Below are 23,883 nucleotides of genomic sequence, written 5' to 3'. Positions count from 1 at the left end.
CTTGACTATTTATCACCAGTAAAAGAAATCTTTCTGTGACCAATAATATTAAAGAAGAAAAAAGAAGCAGAACTACTGCTTTTTTGTATTAAGACACACTCTAACAAAAATAGTTAATCAGGGGCCAAAGTGAAGACCAGTAAGAAACTTGATCAGTTATGAAAATCTATTTAATAAAAAAATAGAAAAGTAATCTTCATTGGAAATAATGCTATCCTACTTCTCACTGTTTTTTTTCAAAGCCTCTGCACAGAACACTTAGAGCTCTACCATGTGTAAGTAACTGGAGAATACACAGGCATTTCATGTAGTGCAGTCCAGTGAAGGAACAGGTGTCACCTTAAAAGAATGGAGCTCAGGGAAACATCATTAGGAAACAAAACCAAACCAATTACTTATTTGGAATTAGGCTCTTGGTGAGTAAATGTCAGAAACACAACAATCTCCCTTTCCAAGTACCCATTGATGGTGGTGGTTAGCAAAAGTTATTAAAAGAGTGACAGAATTCAAGTATATTGGGAGCACTAGCTAGTGTTCCTTGAGTTGTTTTTTGTTGGACAGACTTGGCAGCGTCCTGGAAAGGCAGGTTTCCTTAACCAAACCATAATAAAGGCAAATTTGATCACCTGTATGTTTAGTACTAATGAATATGAATTCTAAACTTTCTTGATCAGAATTTTTTTTGCAAGTAAGAATAAAGGAGGCTTGTAAGTTTTCATTAAAAGAATTGGGATGCTGTCCATTTGTGACAAAGGTATTCCCAACATTCTGTTCTTGAGTACCTTCTTCTATCCCACTAGAAATAAGCATTGTTTGCTTCTTATGTTTAAAAGTCTAGAAGTTTAAGAAACCTCTACTACATTTCATTAAGGAGGAAAGGAATTGGTATTTTCCTGGAAAAACAGCAGCCTGGAAACTATGCCTAACTTTATACCTTGTGTTCTAATGTGATCTTCTAAGCCTCTTCTAAGTTTTGTTATGCCTTGTATTATTCATTGAGAAAGGGGAGTTATACTGGCATTTGACCAGACGGTCTTGGGAGCTATAAAAAGGAGGGGTTTTGTTTTGGGGTTTAGACCAGAGGGAGTGGAAAAGGGATGGTGGGGAAGAAAAAAACTGCCTGGACAAACAAACCATGTGCAATTGTTTGGGTTTCCTTGTCCTCATTTCTTACTCCTGTGACTGACTTCATCCCCAGCCCCTGGTGGCAGGCAAAAGAGATTAATGGGAGATCACGGGAGGGTTTGGGGTAACGTGTGTTACACCTCTTATGAGTGTGTGTGTGGCTGCAAATGTGTTTCAAAGGCTTCTTTCTCTGGGTGTGATGCAGGTGACTAAGAAAGTGAGCTCAAGTCAAGTGCTCTCAAACAAGTTTAACAAACAAAACAGGATTATATAACTGGGCTGGTATGTGATGACTTGGGGAACTGTAATTACCTCCTAAGGACCAAGTATGTGGAGAAATCGAATTATCATTTTCCATCCTCTTCTGTGCCATCTTAGACAGCTGGTCTGGCGACACCATTTGAACTCTTAAATGGGAACATTAATGTATTGCAGCCCCAGTCATTTATCTATTAAGAATGATAGTAAAGAAAGCAGACTGAGGAAAAAAAATAGGCTAAGCAATGAAAAACCATTAATCTGAACCTCAGTATTTGTGCTACTTTGTAATATATTTTGAAGATAATAAAAATTTCCCCTGCAATTACCTAGGCCAAAAGTCAAAATAGATTTAGTCTCACATAAATCTTCTGACATATTTGCCTATCTTGGGTAAGCTTGACTTTTTTTCTTGTTGTTTATTGGTTTTTGGGATTTTTTTTTTTTGTGGAAAGGAACTATGCTTCCCCCACCCCAGGAGACTGGTCATCTTTTGGGAATTTGTGTGTAGGACCTCGGTGAATCTTTTGCCAAAATAAGGACTTGTTACTGGAAACAAGCATTTGTACAGCAAAGGGAGAGACCAGAAAACCTAGTTATTTCAGCCTTTAGGCATCTATTTTACCAATGTAACTAATTCCTACTGTCTAGACTTGTTACACTTAGGCTGCAACTTTACTATCAAATTAATACAGAGGCTTCGGACCGTCTTGCACCCTAACTGGTGGAGTTGGACAAAAGCACCTGTGCCAGGCATCCTCTCTCTTCTGACACCAGCTGCTGTTTTCTATGGTGTTAAGAAACACGTACGACTTATTTAGGAAGTGAGGAAAGGCAGGTTCTTGGGCACGGTGCTCCTCTGCCAGCTGAGGCAAGTCCTTTCGTGGTGCTCCTAGCCCCGGCAGCGTGGGAATACTACAGTTTACCTCCTCGACAAAGAAAGGGAAGTGCTGTGGGAGACGAGCGCTGCGGGCAGGAGCACTTGAGGGCCGCGGGGCCCGCTCAGCCTCACGCTATCGACGGTACCAAGACCGAAGCAAGCCCGGGGGGCGGCGTCCCCACTTCCGTCCCTGTCGCCGGCCCAAGGCGGCAGGAGAAAGGCCGGCTCCCTGCAGCGGTAGTGGCGGGCAGGCGGCGCTGCGGGGGAGGCGGGCAGGGGCCGCCGCGGACTGGGCGTGTGGTGGGCGGGCAGCGCGGGGCGGCGGCCGCCCAGCTTTATAGGGAGCGAGGGAGGCGGCGTCTGCGGGAGCGGAGCGGAGGAGGCGGTTCTCTTCCCGGTCCCATCCCCAGTCCTACCGTGCGAGTGCGGGGCTGGCGGCGGCGGGGTGGCCATGGCCTCCATGGCGGCGGCGATCGCCGCTTCCCGCACGGCGGTGATGAACGGGAACCGGCCGCTGGACGAGCGGGAGCGCAAGCGGTTCAGCTACTTCTCCTCTCTGAGCCCCATGGCGCGCAAGATCATGGCGGAGAAGGAACGGATCCGCGAGCGCTACGGGCCCGAGTGGGAGCGGCTGCCGCCCCGCCAGCAGGACGAGATCATCGACAAGTGCCTGGTAGAGCCGCACGTTCAGGCCCGCTACGCCGCGCACCGCAGCACCACCCGCCCGCCCGCGCAGCCCGCCTCCTACCCCAGCCTGCGCCTCAACACCGGGCAGAAGGTGGTGCGCTTCGGAGACGAGGTACCGGGCTCGGGGGAAGGGGAAGGGGCGCCGGCGGGGTCCGGGCGGGAGCGGCGCTGCCCATCCCCGGCACCACCGCGACCTCCCCGGGCTGTGGTGCCGCCGGCGCTGGGCTGCACGGGGTGGCGGGCGTTCCGCACCGTCGGCAGCGGGAGGAGTTGCCCCGGTGATGAGCTTGATTCCTTTTCCCCGCTGCCTGGCTGTGCGGGAGGGCGGGATGTTCACCGCGCAAGAGGCGCTGGGTTACACCGTAAAGGCAGGGAAGGTGCCGGCAGCGATAGCACTGAAGTGGATTTTGCAGAAAGGAGACTTGGAGAAGAGGACGGTCTCAGTTCCCCCGACGGCGGGGCATGGCGCTGGACACAGTCTCTTGCTGAAAATGGGCTGTAGGGAATGTTTACACTGAATTAAATCTCTTCCTTTTCGTTTCTAGTTTTAGACGCGGTTAAAAATACAACACTGAAAACGTTCCAGCTCTTGGCATGTTTGACACCTAAAAAAATGCAGCCTGTTCCATGTCACATGCCAGGAAAAACAAGGGTGTGGAAAGATAGATGGCAAAAAGTACGGATTTTGAACCATCTATCCAATGGTGAAGCGTGGTAGCCCTTCTGGAAATCCACAGTAAAAGAGTACCCGGTCTGTGGGTCGTATTACCGAGTGTGAGCCCTTGAGGAGGAAGGTCTAACAATGCTTAAAGAGACCTGACAGTACTCTTCAGATACTGTGTCTCTTATTCAGTGTATTGATTCCCTTTGTTTTCTATTCTTTTACATTTCTATTATATTTTTTATTCTTGTATGATTACAGAGCTGGTTTCTTTCACTATGTCCATATAATAACTTTAAGTGACCTATTGTTAATTATGTGGCTTCTACCAGAAAAAAAAAATCTGCTTCTCCATTTGTAATCACCAATCCAATTTTAAAGAGAGCAGTGCTATTTTTAGGCTCCTCTCCAATATCCCTTGCAATGGGATTTCTAAGAAGCATGTGGGGCACACTGATACTGGGCATCATGGTTCCCAACTGGCTTTGTGCCAGGAGACTGCTGCCGTGTCAGGAAGGTGTGATGCTGTTCTGCACACACATCATATCTAAAGCTAGAGAGCTACAGCTCAGGTTCTACAGGTCTAGTTCATGATACCCAAAATTCTAGATAATATTTGATAATAATGGCCGAAAAGAGGTGTAGAAGGACACAAGACAACAAATTTGGTTGTGCAAACAACCTTTGAAAAGAAGCTGAAATCTGAAGTTAATTGTGAAAGAATTTAAAGAGTGTGGAAAATAAATATGTTCAGTTTTCCCATCCTTGGAGAGCTCTGCTGTGCTTCCTGCTTTGAATTATGTGGATCTGGAAGGAAAGCAAGCATGTTTATAGGCTGTTGTGCTGCACTGTATGGAAATAATAATTTTCTAAACTTAAAGAGTCCATCTGAAACTGAGCAAATAGTTTTCTTTCCCCTCTTCTCCCCAAATACAGTTACAATATGCCTAATGTTAATGTTTCTGTAGCCATTAACCACAGAAGACACGGTTCGGCCAAATACTTGATACAAAGTGTTTAATTTTGGAAGTATCTGCCTCAACTGACTTCCTCTTTGACTTCTAAGCAGAAGTTAATATAAATTGCTTCTCTGAAGAAAAGAGATTGCACTCATTTTGGCATTTGCCATTTCCATTTTAGTTCTTCCAACTGTACTACTCAGCCTTGGAGCCTTTCCTGGCTCTTCATCTGATAGCTTCCTTTCCCCTGGCTCCCTTGCTGGCATTCGACCCAATTGCTGGACATTTGCCCTGGCTGACAAATTGTTCCTCCTTGTCTCACTGTAGCAGAGTCACTGCCATGCCAGTCCCTCGCCTGTTCAGTTCAACTTCCCGGGCTCGCGAAGGCTTGGCCTGCAGAGCTCTGTTATCTCTGTGTCCTGCTCAGATGGCTCAGGGAGCTGTGCCCCTGCTGCCTGTGTGAGACTCAGCTCTGCATGCACCGTGGTCACCCAGCCCTCGCTCAGGACAATTGGACTGGTCCTGCCTGCTCTCCCTGGCTATTGGTGTATGGTATCCTAAGGCAGTGAAACAGAGAGTAGCCCGCATGCCTCAGAATCACTTCTGGATGCTGCAGCGCTTTCAGTGACAGTGTTTTGGCCTGATGATGGTCTTGCTGATACACTTGGTCCAAAAGTTTCATGTTTCCAGCCACAGCTCATCTTCCCTGTTAACTGATGTTGAAATCTGTAGTGATCTACCTGGGCTTGCTTAAGCATGGAAATTTTATCTCTCTGACCTCATGTTCTTTGGAGTTTGTGGTAGAAAGCAAACCAAGAATGAATACTGAAGATACTGATTTGCTGGTCTGGGCCTCTCACTGTTTCAGTCCCATTTTCATGCATATGACCATTATGATAAGGTGGTCCAGAGGATATATATATGTAGTGGTCTTGTATTTCTGGACAGTTGCTTCCCTCTTGCCCCCACCATTTCCTGTATATTTCTTCTAACACCAAATTTATCTCCTGAACTTGTAGCCCAGGACTGTAAGTTCTCAAGCTATAAACAACTCTTACATTTTCAAAACACATTTGAGTATGTTGGTTGTGTGGGAAGGGTGTTACAGAAAATAGACGTGCAGTAACAGGACCGTGGCATCCTGTAGCCATGATCCAGTCATTTTATGATGCTAGAGCACTGCAGCACCATGTGTGACTCTTAGCAAATGCCTGGAGTCACTGTTCCTTCTCTTCTATCTCTCCTCATTTCAGCATCACCAGTCATGGAGTCAGTAGCAGAAGCCCTGCAGGCGCTGTGAACACAGTTTCAAAAGAGAATTAGGCTAACAGGGTCATTTCACATCCCAGTGAAATAAGTTTTGTCCTGTTTGCTGAAGATTGACTTGCTATCATCGCACATGAGCCAGCTCAGGAGACTATTTGTTGCTTTACCATAATTTTCTGTGTCTAGACAGCCCCAGCCTCCTGACCAAGGGCTTTTGGATGCTGCAACACAGCTTCCTCTTTCCAACAAGCCTCCAATTGCTGGCATTTCTCCATTTATAATTTCTTCATTTTAATGCCCATAGCAGTAGAAATGAAGATTAACTGAGCAGACAGAAATCTGGAATACAAACTGAGATTGAGCATGAATGTAATATAGATGGATTATTTTTGAAATATGCCATAAACCATGAGGAGAATAGGTGGAAAACCAGCAGTATGTGAGAGGCTACCACCCTTTGCACGCTGTAATGGCCAACCTTTGATAATGCAACTGATTTGATGTCAGTCGATACCACTGGGTTCTCTCTGGTTCAGTGAAAGATAGGTTAGATATTCAGTTTACAGCAGGTTCTCACTGTTCTCTTAATACCACCCCTCTTTATCCATAAGCATGTGACATACTCACGGAGTCATTGTCTGATTTTTCCTTTGTTTTTTAGTTTTTTTTTTTCTTTGAATCGATATTCAGTATTTGAGCAGTAAAAGAGTTGGATGTGAAATAACTGAACTTTTTATTGGAAGAAATGCCATATGCTTTAGGAAGTGTTAAACATCTTATGTGGAGGAAAGACAGGTAAGAGAGTTTGGTTAGCTTCATTCATTGTGTTTTAAGAGGGAAGCTTGACTTACCTGCCTTCCGGCAGAGATGCTGTTTGTTTTGCTTAGCCTTAAGAACTTTGGCACCAAACAAAGGATCAACCCTTTTACTTCCCTACTTAAAATTGCTTTAAAGCAACAAATAATTGATATAGCAAAAACGTTTAAGTTGGGCCTTTTAGAGATTTGTGCTTTTCAAACACTCAAAGATGAAAGGCAGCTTTTGAGTGCAGTAAAACCTCAGTAACCAGCAAGTTGTGTTCTAATAACACTTCTGAGAAGCATTTATTGGTGAGTTTGTGTCTTGCCCAGCTACTGTCAGCTGTGCTGAACAATGCTCATGTCAGATACACAGGCATATTTCTACCAGTGTCTTCCATTTGGAAACTCAGATATTGTTTTGCAGCAAGCTGCCTACATATAGCAAATGTAATTTGTGATTCTTTTTTATATCTTTTGCAGCTGGTTGTTGAAGTAAAGTGTATGACCAGATTTTTGCCTCTCTTTCTCACTCATCTTTTTCAGCTTAGAAATGTGTTGCATGAGGCCCCATTTCTTACAAATAGGTTCTTTTTTTTAACGCTGGTGAACAAAAGTTTATTTATTTGCCTTCTTTCTGGAAGAAGGCATTGTTGTGTGCGGAAAACAAGCATGTTGATGATAAAGCCTTTTTCTCTAGAATTTCCAGTCATAATTCACTTCTGTTATTATTGAAATAGTTGATTCTTTTGCTCCCAGTTGTGTCAAGCATGTAAGAACTTGTTTATTCTACAAAAAACCTAAGTTACTTCTCATATTTTGTTGGTGATAAACACAAATCAGGTAGTTTAGATAGCACAACACAGTTCAACAGTATCCTGTCTTTTCACTTGGTCCTCTGCATGTTCTCTGTGTGAAGACACATGAGGTGGAGGCCACAAACTTCCATCCCTTCCCTGACAGTGGGCAGAACTTGTCAACTGTCTCCTTCATCCTAGCCCCAAATACACTTTAAATAACCACAGACATCAATTGCTTGAAGATTTGTATCCTCCAGCCATGTCTTATCCTATTTTATTCTTTGCTATATGCCATGGAAAATCTTTTGAATGTGGACAGAGCCCCTCAGAGTTACTGGCTCTGAGGAGGCCTAGGCTGTGCAGCCCAAGAAACGAGCCATCCTTTTAAGTAAAAAAAAAAAAAAAAAAAAAAAAAAAAAAAAAAAAAAAAAAAAAAAAAAAAGAAAGCTGCTGCCTAACAAGGGTCTATTACTTCCATCTTACATAATCTGTGAAACTCTTAGACTGTATCTCTGACCAGAACTTTTGACAACTGTTACCAAAATTAATTCATTCCAGGAACTTTTTGCTTGCCTATGCAGGAGGTTGAGGTTACAAGTTGCAGTGCCAACAAGGACAATGATGCTTGAGGAGACATCAGCTTCTATGAAGTGGGAGGCTGACTTGCTCTGTCCTGCAGGGAATGCATAACAGCCTCACACCTTCACTCTGTCTTCCCCATGCTGCTTTTTCATCCCTCTGTGGTCGATCTTTTGTCCTCAGGGCCTGCTCACAGCAGCGGTGTCATTGCTGAGTTGAGGGTGTGCAGGGAGTGTTGGGTAAAGAGCTGTCCCTGCCAGTGCTGTCTTCTCTTGCCTCAAATACAGCAAAATAAAGAACTGGATGTCTTGGATCTGGGACGAGGATGAACTTGGCTTACTGCCAAGTTTAAAACTGGTTCCCGGCTGGTTTGCTTGTCCTGTGAATGGCAAGAAGAGACAGCTTCCTCTAAACTCTTTAGATAAAGCCCACTGGCACCTGTGCCTACACATCTGGAGCTTTAAGGTGCTGTGACTGCATGCAGGAATGTTACACTGTTCTCTGGACTTCAGTTCTGTCCTTTACTGCTGTGGTTGAAGTCAAGCCCTGATTTATCCAGACCCCATGCAGAGAGAAGTGTTATAGTCCTGCCTTGTGTGTGAGACTCAATCCAATGGTTAGGTTCCCCCATCTCTCTTCCCTTCTGGGCCATGATTCCTCTCTTATGCATGCCTCAGAAATGGAGTGCCAACTCCATTTCAGAGGCAAAGGATATTGTCCTAGAAGGAGTTTGAAATAATTAGACACACCTGCTGTGAGGTATCACACATTGAGTGGTGTGGCATTCTCATGTAGACCACAGCACACCACAGTGCCAATGCTGATAGATACTAAAAAGCAGACTTTTGCTCATTTTCTCCTTTGAATGTTAAAATATCTGAGAATCTGTTTCCTGGATTGAGAGAACGTGAATTACATTTGTGTTATTGGCAAAAATCTCCTATACCAAATTTCCTTTTGGCCACAATATGTGCTTAAGAAGAGCCCGGGCCTTTCCTCTTAAATGAGCTCTACCAGAACAGTTTCTTTTTACGTTCTCATGTATACCACAAATACCTTGCTGCTAGAAACCCTGTGTTTCACAGATGAATAATAGTTGGAGTATGACATGTTTTTATGTTTAGGAGATGATTTTAGACACTTATAATCATGATCTCATAGCTCTAGGCCATAAAAATCTGCCTACGGTGAAGTAAGAGAGGGCAGATCAGGAGAATGTTATCAGATGTCTGAGAAACATATTCCTAGAAAGGCAGAGACCAGAAATAAGAAGAAAAAAGCAGCCACAGTGAAATGTGGGGTTCCTGTGTTGTGCTAAAACATGGCTGAGTTCTGTTATTCTCTGAACAACAGGAGTGTGAAAATCCTGCATGGTCACTCCTGGCCTTTCCCTTTCCATACGGTGTTCCCACTCCTATTCTTTCCCTGGTGTGCTGCCGTGTCCACAGGCAGTGACCTGCTCAGTATGGAGGGTGCAGCTCACCACCTCTACCTGTGGGACCATCCAGTGTACCAGTGAGTCCCAGCCACAACTAGGAATAGAAATGCAATCATGTTGTTGGAATTCTTCAACAAATATGAACAACAATCATTTTTCAAATTATTTTCCACCCTTTCTTTTTTCAGTGTGGGCTGCATGTATTTCCAGAGGACATGCCATGTATGAAGAGATTGTTTAAATTTCTCAGTTTAGGATTATTTTCAGAAATGCAGCATCTTCAAATAATGGATTTCAGATTTTGTGCTGTGGATGCCGTGTGGCTCCTTCAACACCACTGACATGTATTTCAGAGTGGCCGTCGCTGCTGTGGTGCGATGATGTGTTCTGTTGGGGCTGGATCGAGCTGTGGCTTGGCCTGATGGCCACGCAGCTGTTTCACTGCCCCACAGCTGCTTGGTTGTGCACGTGCTCTTTGGTCTGCCAAAGGGAGGAAATGGGAAATGGGACTTGATTTCCCTGAGGCCCCTTCTCCTTTTGTTGTTTCTGTCCCTGTGTGTTGCTTGTGGCTACCAAAGAAATGCTTAGTAGAAAACTGTAAATATAATTTTAAAGCTATTTGTGGAGAAACCATTTCAGGAGATTTAGGCCAGGCTAAACCGTCATATATTTTGTAGATTAAATTGGTATAGTATTGATAACCTTCCCCTTAGAGGACCTGCTTTCAGTCAGTCTTAAAATGTAATCAGTGCCATCTTTAGGTAGTGCTTTCACTTTTTAGTCAGTTCTGTAGCAGTGGTTGTTATAGTTCCAGCACTGTAACATAATGTCATCTGTGTGATGCTTCTGAGAAGATGAGCTACTCTTCTGATTTTTAGTCATTCTTCAATTTTATTTCAGGACATAACTTGGCAAGATGAGCACTCAGCTCCATTCTCCTGGGAAACGAAGGTAATGAAACAGCTTTTTTGGTTTTTTAATGTTGCTTTGTCATTTTATGCTGTTCCTTCTGTGTTTATTGTCTTCATTTTGTTACTTGATAGATTAATATCACCTTTATTCTGTGCAAGCAATATAAAGTGACCATACTACAAATCAAACAAGACTGGTATGCTTTGATTTACATCAGGAGAAACTCAGAATGTACTTCATGAACTAATGTTCTGGCTTTGAGTGCAGATGTAAAACCAATTCATTACAATTTTATTTTTTGTTGCAAACTTTTAAATCAACTTTCTAGGTTTAGTAAGACCCTTGTCTCAGATACTGTATAAATATAGCTGCATTTCACTTTTAGGTCAGGGGTAACGTACCTAGAAGATGGTGTGAGAAATTTGCAGGTATCTCATAACTTCACTGGATTCTTTCTGAAAGCCTGTCTAGTACTTCATCTTTTTATTATGAACTAGAATGTTAGGACAAATGTAGTCAAACTTGTTAACCTAGGGTCATGCTAGAAGTACTGTGCTATTTCCTCTCCAAAAGGCTCCTTAAAAGAATAACATATATTTCTGTGGTGAGCTGGTTTGGGGTTTATTTTACACCTCACTTTATCTCTGGTATTTTGTTAAAGCATTATTTACGATGGGATTCTCATATGGCTAACACAGAGCCAGAGTTCTCCATCTTTCTGAACCTGCAGTGTGAGGAAACACAGTTGTGCCATATGTGTGGTGGGAAATCAAGTTTAGTTCTTCTTGTTGGAGAAATTCTGGAAACAAAACCACAGCTCATTGTCTTTCTCAACTGGGTATGGCAGGCATGTTAATTTAATAACACATTTCAGACTTCGTGTTTTCTGCCCTTACCTGCCAGAGAAAGCTGCTACTGCCCTGTTCCCTTTTTTTTTTTTTTTTTTTCCCCTTGAACTATGTAGATAATCATGTACGACCTTATGAATATAATCTTAGCCTAATGCAGAGTAATTATTTGGAAATGCCAGTGAATATTAAATTAATCCAGTTGATCTGAGATTAGCCCTCCCTGCTCAAGGTCACTGCCTGTAGCTGCACCCCATCTGTGCTTTGCAGAAGCTGATTAACCTATAACTTGATGTGACTCCTGGGTCCTGGCAGCCTGCAGTGCTGTGGTTTAAGAGAAGCCAATGCCAGTCTTCACTTGCCTTAAAACTCCCTTAAAAGCTGTGATGGTTCAGGAACCAGTGGAGGATTTTCTGTGTCTCTCTTTCCCCTCTCCCTCCTTGCTGACCAGAAATAAAAGCTGTGCCACAGCTGTGGGCTGAAAAGTTGCGTGATCTTTTTCTTTAGCAAAAGTCTAGAGAATCCATTTTGTCTGGATTTATGGGGTATGGTTTGGTCGGTTCCTGTGGATTCTTCCTTTTGGTTTTTCCATAGTGTATCAATCTTTCAACCAAATCCTTCCACTGCTGAGTCTTCCTTTTCAGAAGTGGAGATCTTGCTTTGTGCTTACTCTTTGATCTTCCCTAACTTTTATGAGGTAATACTGGAAGGCAATTTTTAATGAGGTACCAGCTGAGGAAAAAGTAGCCTTACTCAAATGGTCCCATGTGAGGAAACCTGAATGAGCTGTTCAAGAAGGTTGGTGTGTTGAAATGCATTGTTCAATTACCTGTGAGCATTCCATGAGCTCTACCCAGGATGGGTTGTTCTTTCCATAGTAGTCTTCTCCCTGATCTCCCTTTAATGCAGAGCTTTTTGTTTGGTTTGTGTTTTTTAGTGTGTTATTGCCTGAATGTGCAGGAATATGCACTGGCTTACCCAAGGAAGGGAATGAGGCTTTTGTAGAGCAGAAGAAAGTAGAGATGTAAATCAGTAAAGCCAATAGGCTTTTTTTTTTTTTTTTTTTTAACAACGAGAAAGAAAAATAAACCAGCAAAATTAGTATTTTCTGTAACTAACATGATGGAAACTGTGAGAGGGTAGTGAGAAGTGTAGAGAAGAGGGGAGGGCATGTATTCTCCCAGGTTGAAGGCTCTCAGCTGTAACAGTGATGCCAATGGGGATTCTAGTTGATAAGGTATGGACAAATTTTTCTCACTGTAGCTAGTGCCATGGGTTCCCTACTTCCATGGCAGTCAAACTTACCTAGAGAACAGTGTACTGAATTGCTGTCATTTTGTTCAGAACGTTGTTGAAGGGCTTAGTGACTTCACTTGTGTCACAAGTAAACTTTCTGTATTCTCATTTTAAACACAAATGTGAGATAGGGCTGCAGTCATTCATATCACAACAAACACTTACATGAATATCACCACTATTTTTAGATGAGTATTTCTTGTCTCACCTTTTTATTTTTAAATCCTCAGACAAGGCAAACAAAGCAGAACTACAATGTAAATTACCAAGTTAGCTGTTAGACAGCATTTAAAATAATATTTTTAGTAGATAATGATAAAACTTCTCGGAAGGAAAACTTGGGAAGCAGTGAGTTCTCTTGGCACTGCAAAAGGGCTGACATTTTAAAACTAAAGATTGAATTGGAGGGAGTGATTTGGTTCATGGGTGGAGCCCTCATGGACATAACATGTCTTGAAATGTGGGTTACATTTTTAACTGCAGCTCTACCCAGGTTTATAAGTTCAGGGCATTCTATTTATGGCTTCAGGTTTACGTGAGATGAAAGATGACATTTTTGGCTGAGTTTAGCCTTTGAGGTTTCTTGGTTTGTTTGAAGTAAAAATTCAGTGAAACTCAACACAGACCTCAAGATATAAATGGAAAACAAGAATCATGCCTGAACTTGGAAGTAAAATTTTTCTGCAACTCTTCCTGAACTCAGAACTTTATGGGGTTTGTGATTTTAGATTTGGGCAGGGGCACGGAGGGACTTAATTAATTTAGTAATGGGCAGAAAATATTTCACTTTGCCACCTCAGTTAACACACGGAATGCACTGAGCAGCATGGGAATAAATTGCAATTTACCTCTAATCCATGCTATTAACAAAAATAGGTTTTATTCCAAATGCTTTAAATTGACACATGCATATCTAAAGATTTCTTTATCTTGATACAGGTAGAATAGTTGCTGATTTTCTTCTGTTTTCAACAGGCCTCCAGGTATTTGTTGAAAAGAGAAGCCTCTGAGCTGTGTTTAAAACAAACAAACAAATTAAAAAAAAGGCAATTTGAAGAAATGACAGGCTTCAATCTCTTCAATAAAAAGCTATGTTCCACTTGTAATAAATATGCTTTACCAACCATTTCCTTTATCTAAAATTGAGGCAGTCTTCAGTATCCTTCTTTGTACAAGCCCTAGTTGTTTTTTTTTTTTTAATAGGAACACAGTGGCAGAAGAGAATTTTTTTCCTTCCTTCCTTAGCAGCATATTATAATTGTTTGATACAAGCTATAATTTGGTGTGATTATTTTTACCAAGCTGGCTTAAATGGCAGCACTTCCTTGGAAGGAGAGTGATCCCTGAGCTTTTGAGATTAGCCTTCCCTTTTTGATTTAGACTAAGTATGTTTAAAATACAGTGCTGCAGTGCTGTAAAACTTCTGTTGACTATTAGTTCTTGAGCAAAAAAAAACCCGCCAAACCCAACCTGTGGTAATAGAAGGTGTGTTCAAGGTTTATTTTAGTCTGTATGGCCAAGTGTAAGGATTCAGTTACCTGCATCAATCTTTGTTGGTTTTGAGCATAAAACCAGGCACTGTCAGTACAAGTTTGCTCAAGCTAGCCAGAAATAGTGGCTGACTGTATTCAGTTCATATCAGCAGGGTATAGAATGGAATTTCCTCCAAAGGTCCATATTATATAACATTGGCATTATCTTTCTGTATGGACTGAAATTACTTAGATTGGTTTTGAGTGCTTTGCTCTATTTTTTGCCCTTGCAATTTGCCTCTGCTGACCCAAGGATTTCTTTCTGACTCTGAAAAGATCCTGAAAACACCCATGGTGTGCACAGGAAACAAAGCAAAAACTGCAGCTGCTTTGAGCCCTATATTTATTTTGGTTTTGTCCATTCAGCAAAGCAAAGTCATCTTCTAAATCTTTTTAAATTGTCTTTCTTACCTCTGCATTTATCAGGCTGTGCTTAAAACAAGTTGCTTTTGACAGTGTTTCTGTAGTCTTTGTCTCAACAATTTGGATTTTTCAGCCTGCCAAGCAAAACAATTTGTTTTGGCTGTATTTGCGTGACTGCTTAGTAAAGTACTACACATTCCTGCTGAGTGAATAAGAAGCTTTAAAAGATCCTGGGTTCTTTGTGGTCATCTTGTTTTTAATATGTACTTATGAACTGAGACCTGATTTCATACAGTATAATTAAATCATTACATTCTCAGTGCCTCTGGTGCCTCTCTTTCAGCATACATTGTTTCCCATGAGTATATACAGCCACTGTTACAATTTAGTGGATTATTGCTGCCTTGAGACTGAAGTTTGGTCTAAATTCTTTAATCCAGTAAACAAAATTCCTAAATACCTTCATATGGTCTTTTTAAGGAAGGATGGACATGCAACCTCCTAAAACCTGCAATTTATATTATTTATATTTATAATACAGAAAAATGATCAAGACAGGATTTCCTATATTTAAGCACTTGCAGTGGTTTGGGACCAGAAGGATAAGACTGAAAAGATCATAGACTTCTAGGTTTGCTTTACCTCAGAATACTTCTTTGTGTATGTTTTCACATGCACTCTCTACCCCCTCTCTCTTAATGTGTTGAGAAAGACTTGCTCATGCAATATCTTGAAAATACTACTGCTGTAAAATTACTACTGTTAATAGCTTTTATTTGAATTCCAATAATTTATAGAAATTACAGTTGGGACTGTACTAGTCTGTCTATAAACTCTTGAGACTTTCTGTGCTGAACGATTCCCAGAAATACCATTTGGACAGATGGTAGGAAAAAGAAAATATTTTTATTTTATTCCTCAGATGGGGATTTATACATACAGAAACTGCAGCTCATGTAAAGTAACACAAAATCAATGAAAGCAGTGGGGAATTGAAACCCTCTCTCTAGAATCCCAAACTGTGCCTGAAAGACAATTTGCTTTTGACCATGAAATCACATCCCACTGTTCAGTGCTTGCCTCCCCAGGGTGGCAGCTGGCAGAGTGCCGCAAGTGCAATTCTACTTCTGAGCGCTGCATGGGCAGGTGCAGCTCACAGCAACTCTGTCCCAGCCTGGGGAAGGCAAACCTTTACAGGTGAGCTGCTACCCTCAGTTTGGCTGGGGCCAGGAGAGATGTGCATCAAGATATTCTCATGGCTGGCAAACCTAAAGGAAAAGGACATTTTTTGGGAGGTAGGGGGAGGTTGCTGTCTTTTAAATATAGTTTCTTTCCTTCTCCTGCTGACGCAACCAATTGCCAATTTGCAATCTGATGTAAGAAATTGAGAGCAGAACTCTAATTAAAATCACATTTGTAGTGTCTAGTGACTCATTAGAGTGTGCAGTACTACTCATTACTTAGATATCAGCATAGGGTATTTCACACATGGGCCTTTTCTATCTCTGAAATTATCTTCCTACTTGGGCTGCTGCTCTGTTGTTTGGTTTGTTTTTTCCTTGCGGGGAAGGGTGTTTTTTTGCCAAATTTTTGACCGGAAAGATATTGCCTATTAATCATTTTATTTCGTCAGCTACATTTCTTAGGAGTTTAGATGTGTTAAATAACCTCAGAAGTCAAATAGAATCATTATATATTTCAGGGAAAACAGAATATCTTGTGACTGGTCCACAGAAGCTCTTGGCTTCTGGAATTAAATGCTAGAAGCAGAATTATCCCTGTGACCTCTCGGAGCTGTATTTACATCATGCTGAGACACAGTGCTTTCAGAACCTGTTGGGGTAGTCTTGTCTTCTTTGCCTTCCTTGTGGGAGAATGAAAACTCCTGAAGAAGTATTTTCATTTGGATTATTCCGTGTCAGGCTATGAACTGTTTGATCTCCAGAGCATTCTGTGAGACAGATATGCAATCTCAAATGTCAGGTGGTCCTGTCTCCTGAAATGGGTGCACCCTGTGGTCTCTGCACCAAAGGGCAAAGAGGACATCCTCTGCAGAACATGTATCCATGAGCAGGTTGGAAAGGTACAACTGCCTGAAGTGCTGCTCCAGTGCCACACTCTTCTCTACACTAGGAGCGATGTGCCACTTCCAAACCACAGCTCTGAGTTGATATTTTGCCCCATAAAAAGAACATAAAATATCACCACAGTCAGTGTCTTTAGCTCCACAGCCTAAGAACTTCTCAGAAAGCCTGGCTTTGCTTGTCTGGCTAGCTGCTGTTGAAGTGCAGAGCCATCTTGTTGGTTTACTTTTTCTAATTTTTGTTTTAATAGACCCATACTTCCCTTCCATTGGTGTTTTTTCTGGATTTTATTTCCAACACTACCCTGGTGGACCTGGGGGCTATGATGACTGTTTGCACTCTGGGCTCTGATCTTCCCTCTCCCTTGGGCTGGGGGGGTGGAGGAATCATTCTGCTGGAAGTGACTGCTGCTGTGATGGCCTTTAGCTACTGTCATCCCCAGTGGGAGCCCCAGGACAAGCTATTCAGAAGACAGCAGACTGCTGCAGGACAAAAAGTAGCACTGTTTTAATTCCTACATGACTTAAGTCTTCCAAGATGGATTTTTTTTTTTTTAAACCTGGCTTTGATTTTTAGAATCTGTCTTTCGTTTTTTCTCTTGGCTACTGGGGAATTGCAGGTCTATTTTATATTGTGTTGTGGGTTTTTTAAGCTGGGATTTTATCAGTTCTAAAGTCTTAAAGCATCTTAACTTCAGGGTGGTAAATCACTATTCAGTAATACTGCCAAATGAGCTTAAGGAAATAAATCCCTATATTTTAATATAGGGAATGGCAGTCACTGTAAATAATCCTCTACACCATTGCATCTATGGTTTGTTTATGCAAAATTTATCTGCAAATAAATAGCCTGCTCTTAATTTTACGTCATGACTTGTTTAAAAAAAATAAATCAGAGCACTAAGGTTTTTCCTCATAGTTTTTTGCAGGCAGGGTGGGGTGTTGAGTTGTTTGGTAAGACATGTGTGTATCCTTGCACTCACCTTATTCTAGCTGAGCTATAATTACTTGCAGCTTGTTTATGTTCTGCATCTTTTGATAGCACAGTATATTCTTCATGAGAACATGGAGCTTGGTGCTCTCTTGCCTACAGCCTTGGAAAAATGATGCATCTAATTCTTTAGAAAGGTCAGATCTAAGTCCATGAAACAAATTATGTTTTTTAAAAAAAACTTGTTTTATAAATAATCTGGCTTAACAGTGGTTCTTTGATGAGAAGTTTCTGAATATTAACTACTAGGCATGTGAGTCCTGCTAGATCTAGAGTCCCTTTGAACTTCACATGCACAGTAATGTAGGACTCAAGATCAAACACTTCAGTGAAAATTATATGCAACTAGGACTTGTTTTAGACTGCAGCCCATAGATGCTATTGCAGTTTCATTCAGGAAAGGCTGGGCAATGAAGTAGAATGGTGAAGAAACATCACAAATTTGTAATGAACTTTCAAAGTGTCTTTCAACCATTTGTGGCAAAGGCTACAAGTCCTATTGAGATTTTTTCAAACCCAATCAGGCCCATAATGACAACAACACAGCTTTAACAGTAAAGGCATTTTTTTTTCCTTGCATTATTTGTTCCTTTTTACAAACACAAGTCTGTGTATTAGGTTTTTCTTTCCTGGCACATATGCTTACATGTTTCTCAGAGGGTAATAAGGCTTAACTTTTATTAGCCTGAAGAGTGTCTAGCTAGTTGAGAATCATTTTACTTAAGTGGTGGTAAGTAAAACAAACATTTTGAAGTACTGTTCACTTTTCTGTGACTTGTAAAATTATTTTCATGTGTTAACTGTGGTCACTTGCTTCCCTGGCCCAGTGTTACCTCTCAGAAATGGGTACAGCCATCTCAGTACTGCAAGTGAAAACAAACCAGAGCTCTGGAATAGGTGAAGAACTGGTCCTGCTGGCGTTATTTCTCTTCCTTCAGAGGGGCATTAGAATTATAAAATGATTCACCTATGCATAACCATTACATCTAATCCTTTATCTTGGAAGCAAATGGACCTGTAGCCAACTATTTTAAAGACTATAATGGAAAATTGCCTTTTGAGCTACACTCCAAAGCTTTTTTTTTCTTAAAATTTTCATGTAAAACATCTCTGACTTTCAAAATGCATCTGCAGCTGTTGTAATGTTTTAGTGCCACTATTCTTATGTTTCAGTGCTGTTCATGCTGTGCACTGCTGCCTTAGATGGCACTGAGCAACTCCAATACAATTGCTTTCTGTCTCCTCTGCAGCAGGTCTGGGACTTTTATGTTTGCTTGCAGTTCAGACTTTTAAAAATCATTATTTTTATGAAAGTACAAAGATAGACATTTATGAGGAATTAAGTTATCTTTGCTGTGGTATCTGTTGTCTGAGAGCTGTCTCACAATGGGCTGAGGTGTTATCTGTGTGCACCAGGGTCAGAAAGTTAAAACTGTATCTATGTAAAGGGCTTTGAAATGCTGTTTTTCTTTTTTCTGTCCCTGAACAGAGTCAGATGGAGTTCAGTGTTGCATCTCTCTCCATACAAGAGCAAGGTGGTGTCCAGTTGCAGAATGAGCAGAGGCAGCCTGTTAAAGCAGCACCTGGTGTCCAAGTCCCTAAATCTTCTCAGGCCAATAAGACCCCTGGCTCTGAGGGGCTGATAGCAGCATCCAGAAAGGAAGAGGAGTTGTCCTTCTGGAAGATAAACGCAGAGCGCTCGAAGTTTGATGGAGACAAGTCTGAGTTCCAGTCCCTGACCCCCAGCCAGATCAAGTCCATGGAGAAAGGAGAGAAGCCCCTTCCCTCTTTTTACAGGCAAGAGTCTGCTCCAAAGGAGATGACCAAAGCTGAGAAGCCCAGCATAACTAAACCAGAGAAGTCTGTTGTCCCCAGCACACCTTCTGTGTCTCTTGAGTGGGAGAAACCTCTACCTACTCAACTCCCTACTAGTTCTCTAGATTACTTCTTTCTTCCTGATCCACCACAGGATCTGGCATCTTCTAGGACAAACAAGGAAGATACTGATGGTACTATACTTACAGACCCACAAATGCCTGGACAGGTGAGTACAGCTATACCCACTGTCCTTATATTTAAGAACTGTACAGCACATTAAAATCTGGCAGGGCCACTCTGGAAGATTAGGAACTCCAAAAGGCACTAAGCCATAGCTCAGCTTGATGGCTTTTTTGTCTTTCAGATGTGAAGAAGTCTATTTAATCTGTTATTTAACAGTCTGTTTAACATGTTAACTTCAATTAAGTGCTTTTTAACACATAGGATAAAGGCACAGTTTAAATCTAACACCGGAAATGCTGACAAGGCACCAAGTAGCTAATTGACAGCAACCTAGCAAGTTGCTGTATCACATAAAAGAGATTGTGGGGTTTTGGGGTTTTATTTGAAAAAGAAAAACACTTAATGGAAAGAATAAGCTTTTTAACTTGAAAAGTTCAAGGTGAACTAGGGTCTAGCATACTTTATTGGTACACACAGCATAGTGGTGAATGGTGAACTAGTTCTCAGCTGTTCCAAGCAGTAGCCTGAGAGCCACTTCCCAGTGCTTTGTCCCAGGCAGCTGTGCTGCTTTCAAATGTGGTTTTTTTTTAAAGTCCAAAATAGAAATAGAATGAGCTTCCAGAATTAGCCTTCTCAATGTTTTTTTAAAAAACCCAAACAACAGAACAACATAAAATAACCTTAAGCAGATCAATAGCCAGTTGAAGCTATTTTAAAAAGCAGATGGTGATCTGTGAGAAAAGAAAGGGAACAGCAGGATATGATACAAGGAGGGAAAAAAAAGAAAGAGATCAAAAGCTTGAAAACTGTGAAGTAGAGAAGAGGAGTGGTACTTGAAGCACAGCTGTGCAGTTTTGTTTGAAATCTGTGGCATCACTCTGGCAATAGCCTGACACATTACTGTACACCTTCAGCACTTCACACAGGTTTTTCTCTATTTTCCCAACTGGGATTGTTTGAATTCCAAACAAGATGATGTAAAGTCTGAAAGATGCAGGGTGAGGTAACTAGTTACAAGAGAAGTAAGTGGCAGCACTTAGGAGAGAACAATACTTAAGCCACTCCAGTGTTCGCAGCCCTTTGTTTAGTTAGCATTTTCTGAGGCTGAGGGATAATGTTTCCTGAGCTGCCTAGCTACAATTTGTGAATATGATAGTCCTTTAATTTGAGTTTTCTTACAAATTAACAGTTTCAATTCCTTTGTGAATGTTTTCAAGATAACTGAAATAGTTTGAAAAGTCTGTTTCTTCTCTCTGTGGAGAAACAACCCTCCCATGTGAAAATGGGAAGAGAGGAGCAGAGAACTTCGTGTATGATAAGAATTTTCTTCCTTTCTTTTCTGGATTTTCTTCCCTGTTCTGGGAAGCCATGCTCTAGGAAGAGAATCCAGAGACTCAGCTGTGCCTCTTGAATACTCTTCCTAAACACTAGAATCACCTTAAATGTCATGGCTAACACTGCAGGAGTATGTATGTTCTGGATAGCCTAGTAAATAACTTGTCATCAAAGTTTAATCTGTGTAGTTTTCAGCAAACAACTGGCTCTAATTGCAACAGACAATCTGTTGAATTAATGATGCTTGCCTTCTGTGTTTGTTTCATTCTCTGAAATTCGCACTATAGTTTAAAAAATTGATCTTCATTAATTTTTTCCATGACAGAAAAAAAAAACATTTTGCCTGCAGACCACAAGAATAATTTTATTTTTATCTGGAATTGCCTTTTTGGGCATTGTGAGTATTTTACCATGTCATGTCTAGCATTTTATGATGTAGCTACTTAGGTATCCTAGAGCATGGTGAAGACTTTGAAATATTGTCAGGCAACATTTTAAACTTTAGTTTTTAGATAGGCTGTCAGATATTGAGTTTGTAATACCATAATTAACAACTACATCTTATTTCCTTTTTTTTTTTTTTTTTTACCTTGCAGACTAGTACAAGCAATGTTATCTTGAAGACTGGCTTTGATTTTCTAGACAACTGGTAAAAGATACTTCAGAACAGATCAAACCAATTTTGGGGAAGGAGTGAAACACCTTTCTCCTTGTATGTTAATTTACTAGCATTTATGTCTTTTTCTAGAAGTAACTTTCAAACTCTTAAATGTATCTTTCAAACTCTTGCCTTTGTATAAACTTTTGTAATACCATATGCGTTTTTGTTTTTTAAACAGTGATAGAAGTGTGGTTTCATTTGGATATTTTTTTAATATCTGTTAAAAATTTTAGTAGCTACTGTATTGAGAGGATGGGAGAAGTTACTGTACACATGTTAAAGAAACACAAATGAGAGTCTCTGTATCCTAGAAATGGAACCTACAGGACCAGATTGCTGTTTTCAGTGGAAACCTTGCTAGCGTGGCTTGTAAGAAATAGTGTTGCACGTGGAGTGGTTCCAACCATACTTCAGATAGCTAACAAAAAACAGTATGAAAAACAAGCATCCAGAATTGCATTGATTGGTAGATTTCATTTCCTTTGAAAGTATCTTTTGTATCACTTACTGAAGACACTTTTTCTTCTGAAGAAGGCAAAGGCATTGCCAAAATGATGGATGCAAAAAAGCACTGTGTTTGTACCCTACAAATCTGCTAAAATAACTTAAGAGTGGTAGAGAAATGACCAGGGGAAATGGTGTTTCTGATGTTTGGATTGAAGACTTGGGGATGGGTAGAAGGGAGTGGGACAACACCTAACGAATTTGAGAAATTCTTCAGGGAACACAATTTTACTGCCTCCTTACCTAGAGCATAACTCTTCATAATACTAGTGCTGGAACTACAGCACTGAGAATTTCTGGAGTGTAGATTACCTTTGTGTTAAACCACTATGTTTATGGGAGGTCACAGCAGTATGAGGCTTTTTTGGTTTTTAAGCAGCTTATCGTCTCATCAATTAAGGACTCATCAATTTTGGTGCTTTTTCCTCCTTGTGGGTTCATCCTCTTCAGTGTTCAACATCTGGCTTACATTTATTCCTAAGGTGCAGAGAGGCATCTCAAGGTGGTCCTTGGCAGTGTTGCCTCCAGTTCTGCTTTTGAATGATCTTTGGTGTTTAAAATGTAGAGAACAAGAGTAGCTGTCGTTTGGATCTGTTGTCTCTGAAATGCAGCATGATTTACACACTGATTCTCACTGTGTTTACCTCACCTTGAAGCCTTAATTCCCCCACGCACAGCCAGTGACTGGTCTGCTCCAATGCCAAAGGTTTGACTTTTTCCTTTACCTCAGCAATAGTCCCATAGCATTTGTTTGGGGTAGAAGGCAAAACACAGGGCTCTAATGGGTCCCAGCCAAGGCTGTAAGAAGGTCACCATCTCCTAAGCCATAGTTGTGCTAGGCTTCTCATGGATTAGCACTTGACATTTGGTTCGGTGCCAGGGGCAGTTAAATGTGCAGAATTGGATGCAGCAGGATTTTTTCTGCTTGTTACAGGAAGAGTTTGCAATGTCCTGGAAGAATCCTTGCCTCTAATTGGTGTGCTGCTTGCTCTGAACAAGTAGAATATGCTGATAGAGCATTAAAACTTACTTCTTGGACAAAGAAAATGCTGCAAGCATTCCTTTTCTTGCCCCCACACCCCACAAAAAAAAAAAAAACAAAAAAAAAAAACAACCCCAAAAAAAACCCAACGCCAAAACCTCCACTTTTTCTAGTGTTTTCTTAAAAGGTTCCTTAGCTAAATGGTAAGATCACCACAGAGTAGAAGTCATTGTATAGCATACTCTTATATATAGGCTTCTGAAAGCTTTTTTACATTCTTCCTGAGATGTACAAGCTCCTGTAGTTTGTGGATGTTATCTCTTCATTCAGCAGTTCAGAAAATACTTGTTATTACCATCCTGGATTTTCTGCTGTTTTTTCTTTTGTAGCATTTGCTACAAGCATCCAGAGTTAATACAGCTTAGAACAACTTTAACACAAATTCTTTAGATCTATGATTGATATTGACTTGCACCTTCCTTTTAAAGTTAATAAATGTTAATCTTGGGGTTTACAGTTACCAGCGACTCTGATTTTCTGTACATTCAGCTGCTGAAAAGTAGTAAATCAAAAATGAAGATGCACATTCTAATCTTACTCTGATTTGGGGAGATCTGAAAACAAAGTCTCCTACTGTCAAGGAGCATTACTTTAAATCTCTGGTAATATCTTAAAGCTTCTTAGGGAAGACCTGGGCTGCCTGTCTCTTCCATCAGCTAACTTGACCCTAATACACATTGGGACCAGCTGGTAGAACATGCTGCAGAACTTTTTACTTATCCTGGTAGGTTTTTCCTGTGCTTTGACAAGAGTTGATGCTCCTTCTTTCTTGAATATGTTTTTATTAAACATTCTTACAAACAAGAAATTGTATTTGGTCACATTTTATATTGACAATGTTTTAATAAAGTCACTTTAAATAGAA

General features: G+C 41.0%; 1 protein-coding gene across 1 annotated transcript; it reads left to right on the top strand.

The window, feature by feature from the left end:
• The first annotated feature begins 709 nt into the window (after positions 1-709).
• On the top strand, positions 710-23,883 carry C3H1orf198 (chromosome 3 C1orf198 homolog). The gene is made up of 4 exons (XM_053972867.1): positions 710-3,062; positions 10,351-10,401; positions 18,965-19,519; positions 21,408-23,883. The coding sequence occupies exons 1-4, from the start codon at positions 2,715-2,717 to the stop codon at positions 21,462-21,464; spliced, it is 1,011 nt and encodes a 336-aa protein (XP_053828842.1). The 5' UTR covers positions 710-2,714; the 3' UTR covers positions 21,465-23,883.

The sequence above is a fragment of the Vidua macroura genome, chromosome 3, assembly GCF_024509145.1.
Source record: "Vidua macroura isolate BioBank_ID:100142 chromosome 3, ASM2450914v1, whole genome shotgun sequence".
Taxonomy (NCBI): Eukaryota; Metazoa; Chordata; class Aves; order Passeriformes; family Viduidae; genus Vidua; species Vidua macroura.
This window is presented reverse-complemented; position numbering and strand designations above follow the sequence as displayed.

What these genes read in the sequence shown, in the direction of transcription:
- C3H1orf198 (XM_053972867.1), top strand. Translation starts at nt 2,715, where the DNA reads ATGGCCTCCATGGCGGCGGCGATCGCCGCTTCCCGCACGGCGGTGATG. An exon ending in TGGTGCGCTTCGGAGACGAG is followed by an intron (nt 3,063 to 10,350) that starts GTACCGGGCTCG and finishes ATTTTATTTCAG; the next exon opens with GACATAACTTGGCAAGATGA. An exon ending in ACCCACAAATGCCTGGACAG is followed by an intron (nt 19,520 to 21,407) that starts GTGAGTACAGCT and finishes TTTACCTTGCAG; the next exon opens with ACTAGTACAAGCAATGTTAT.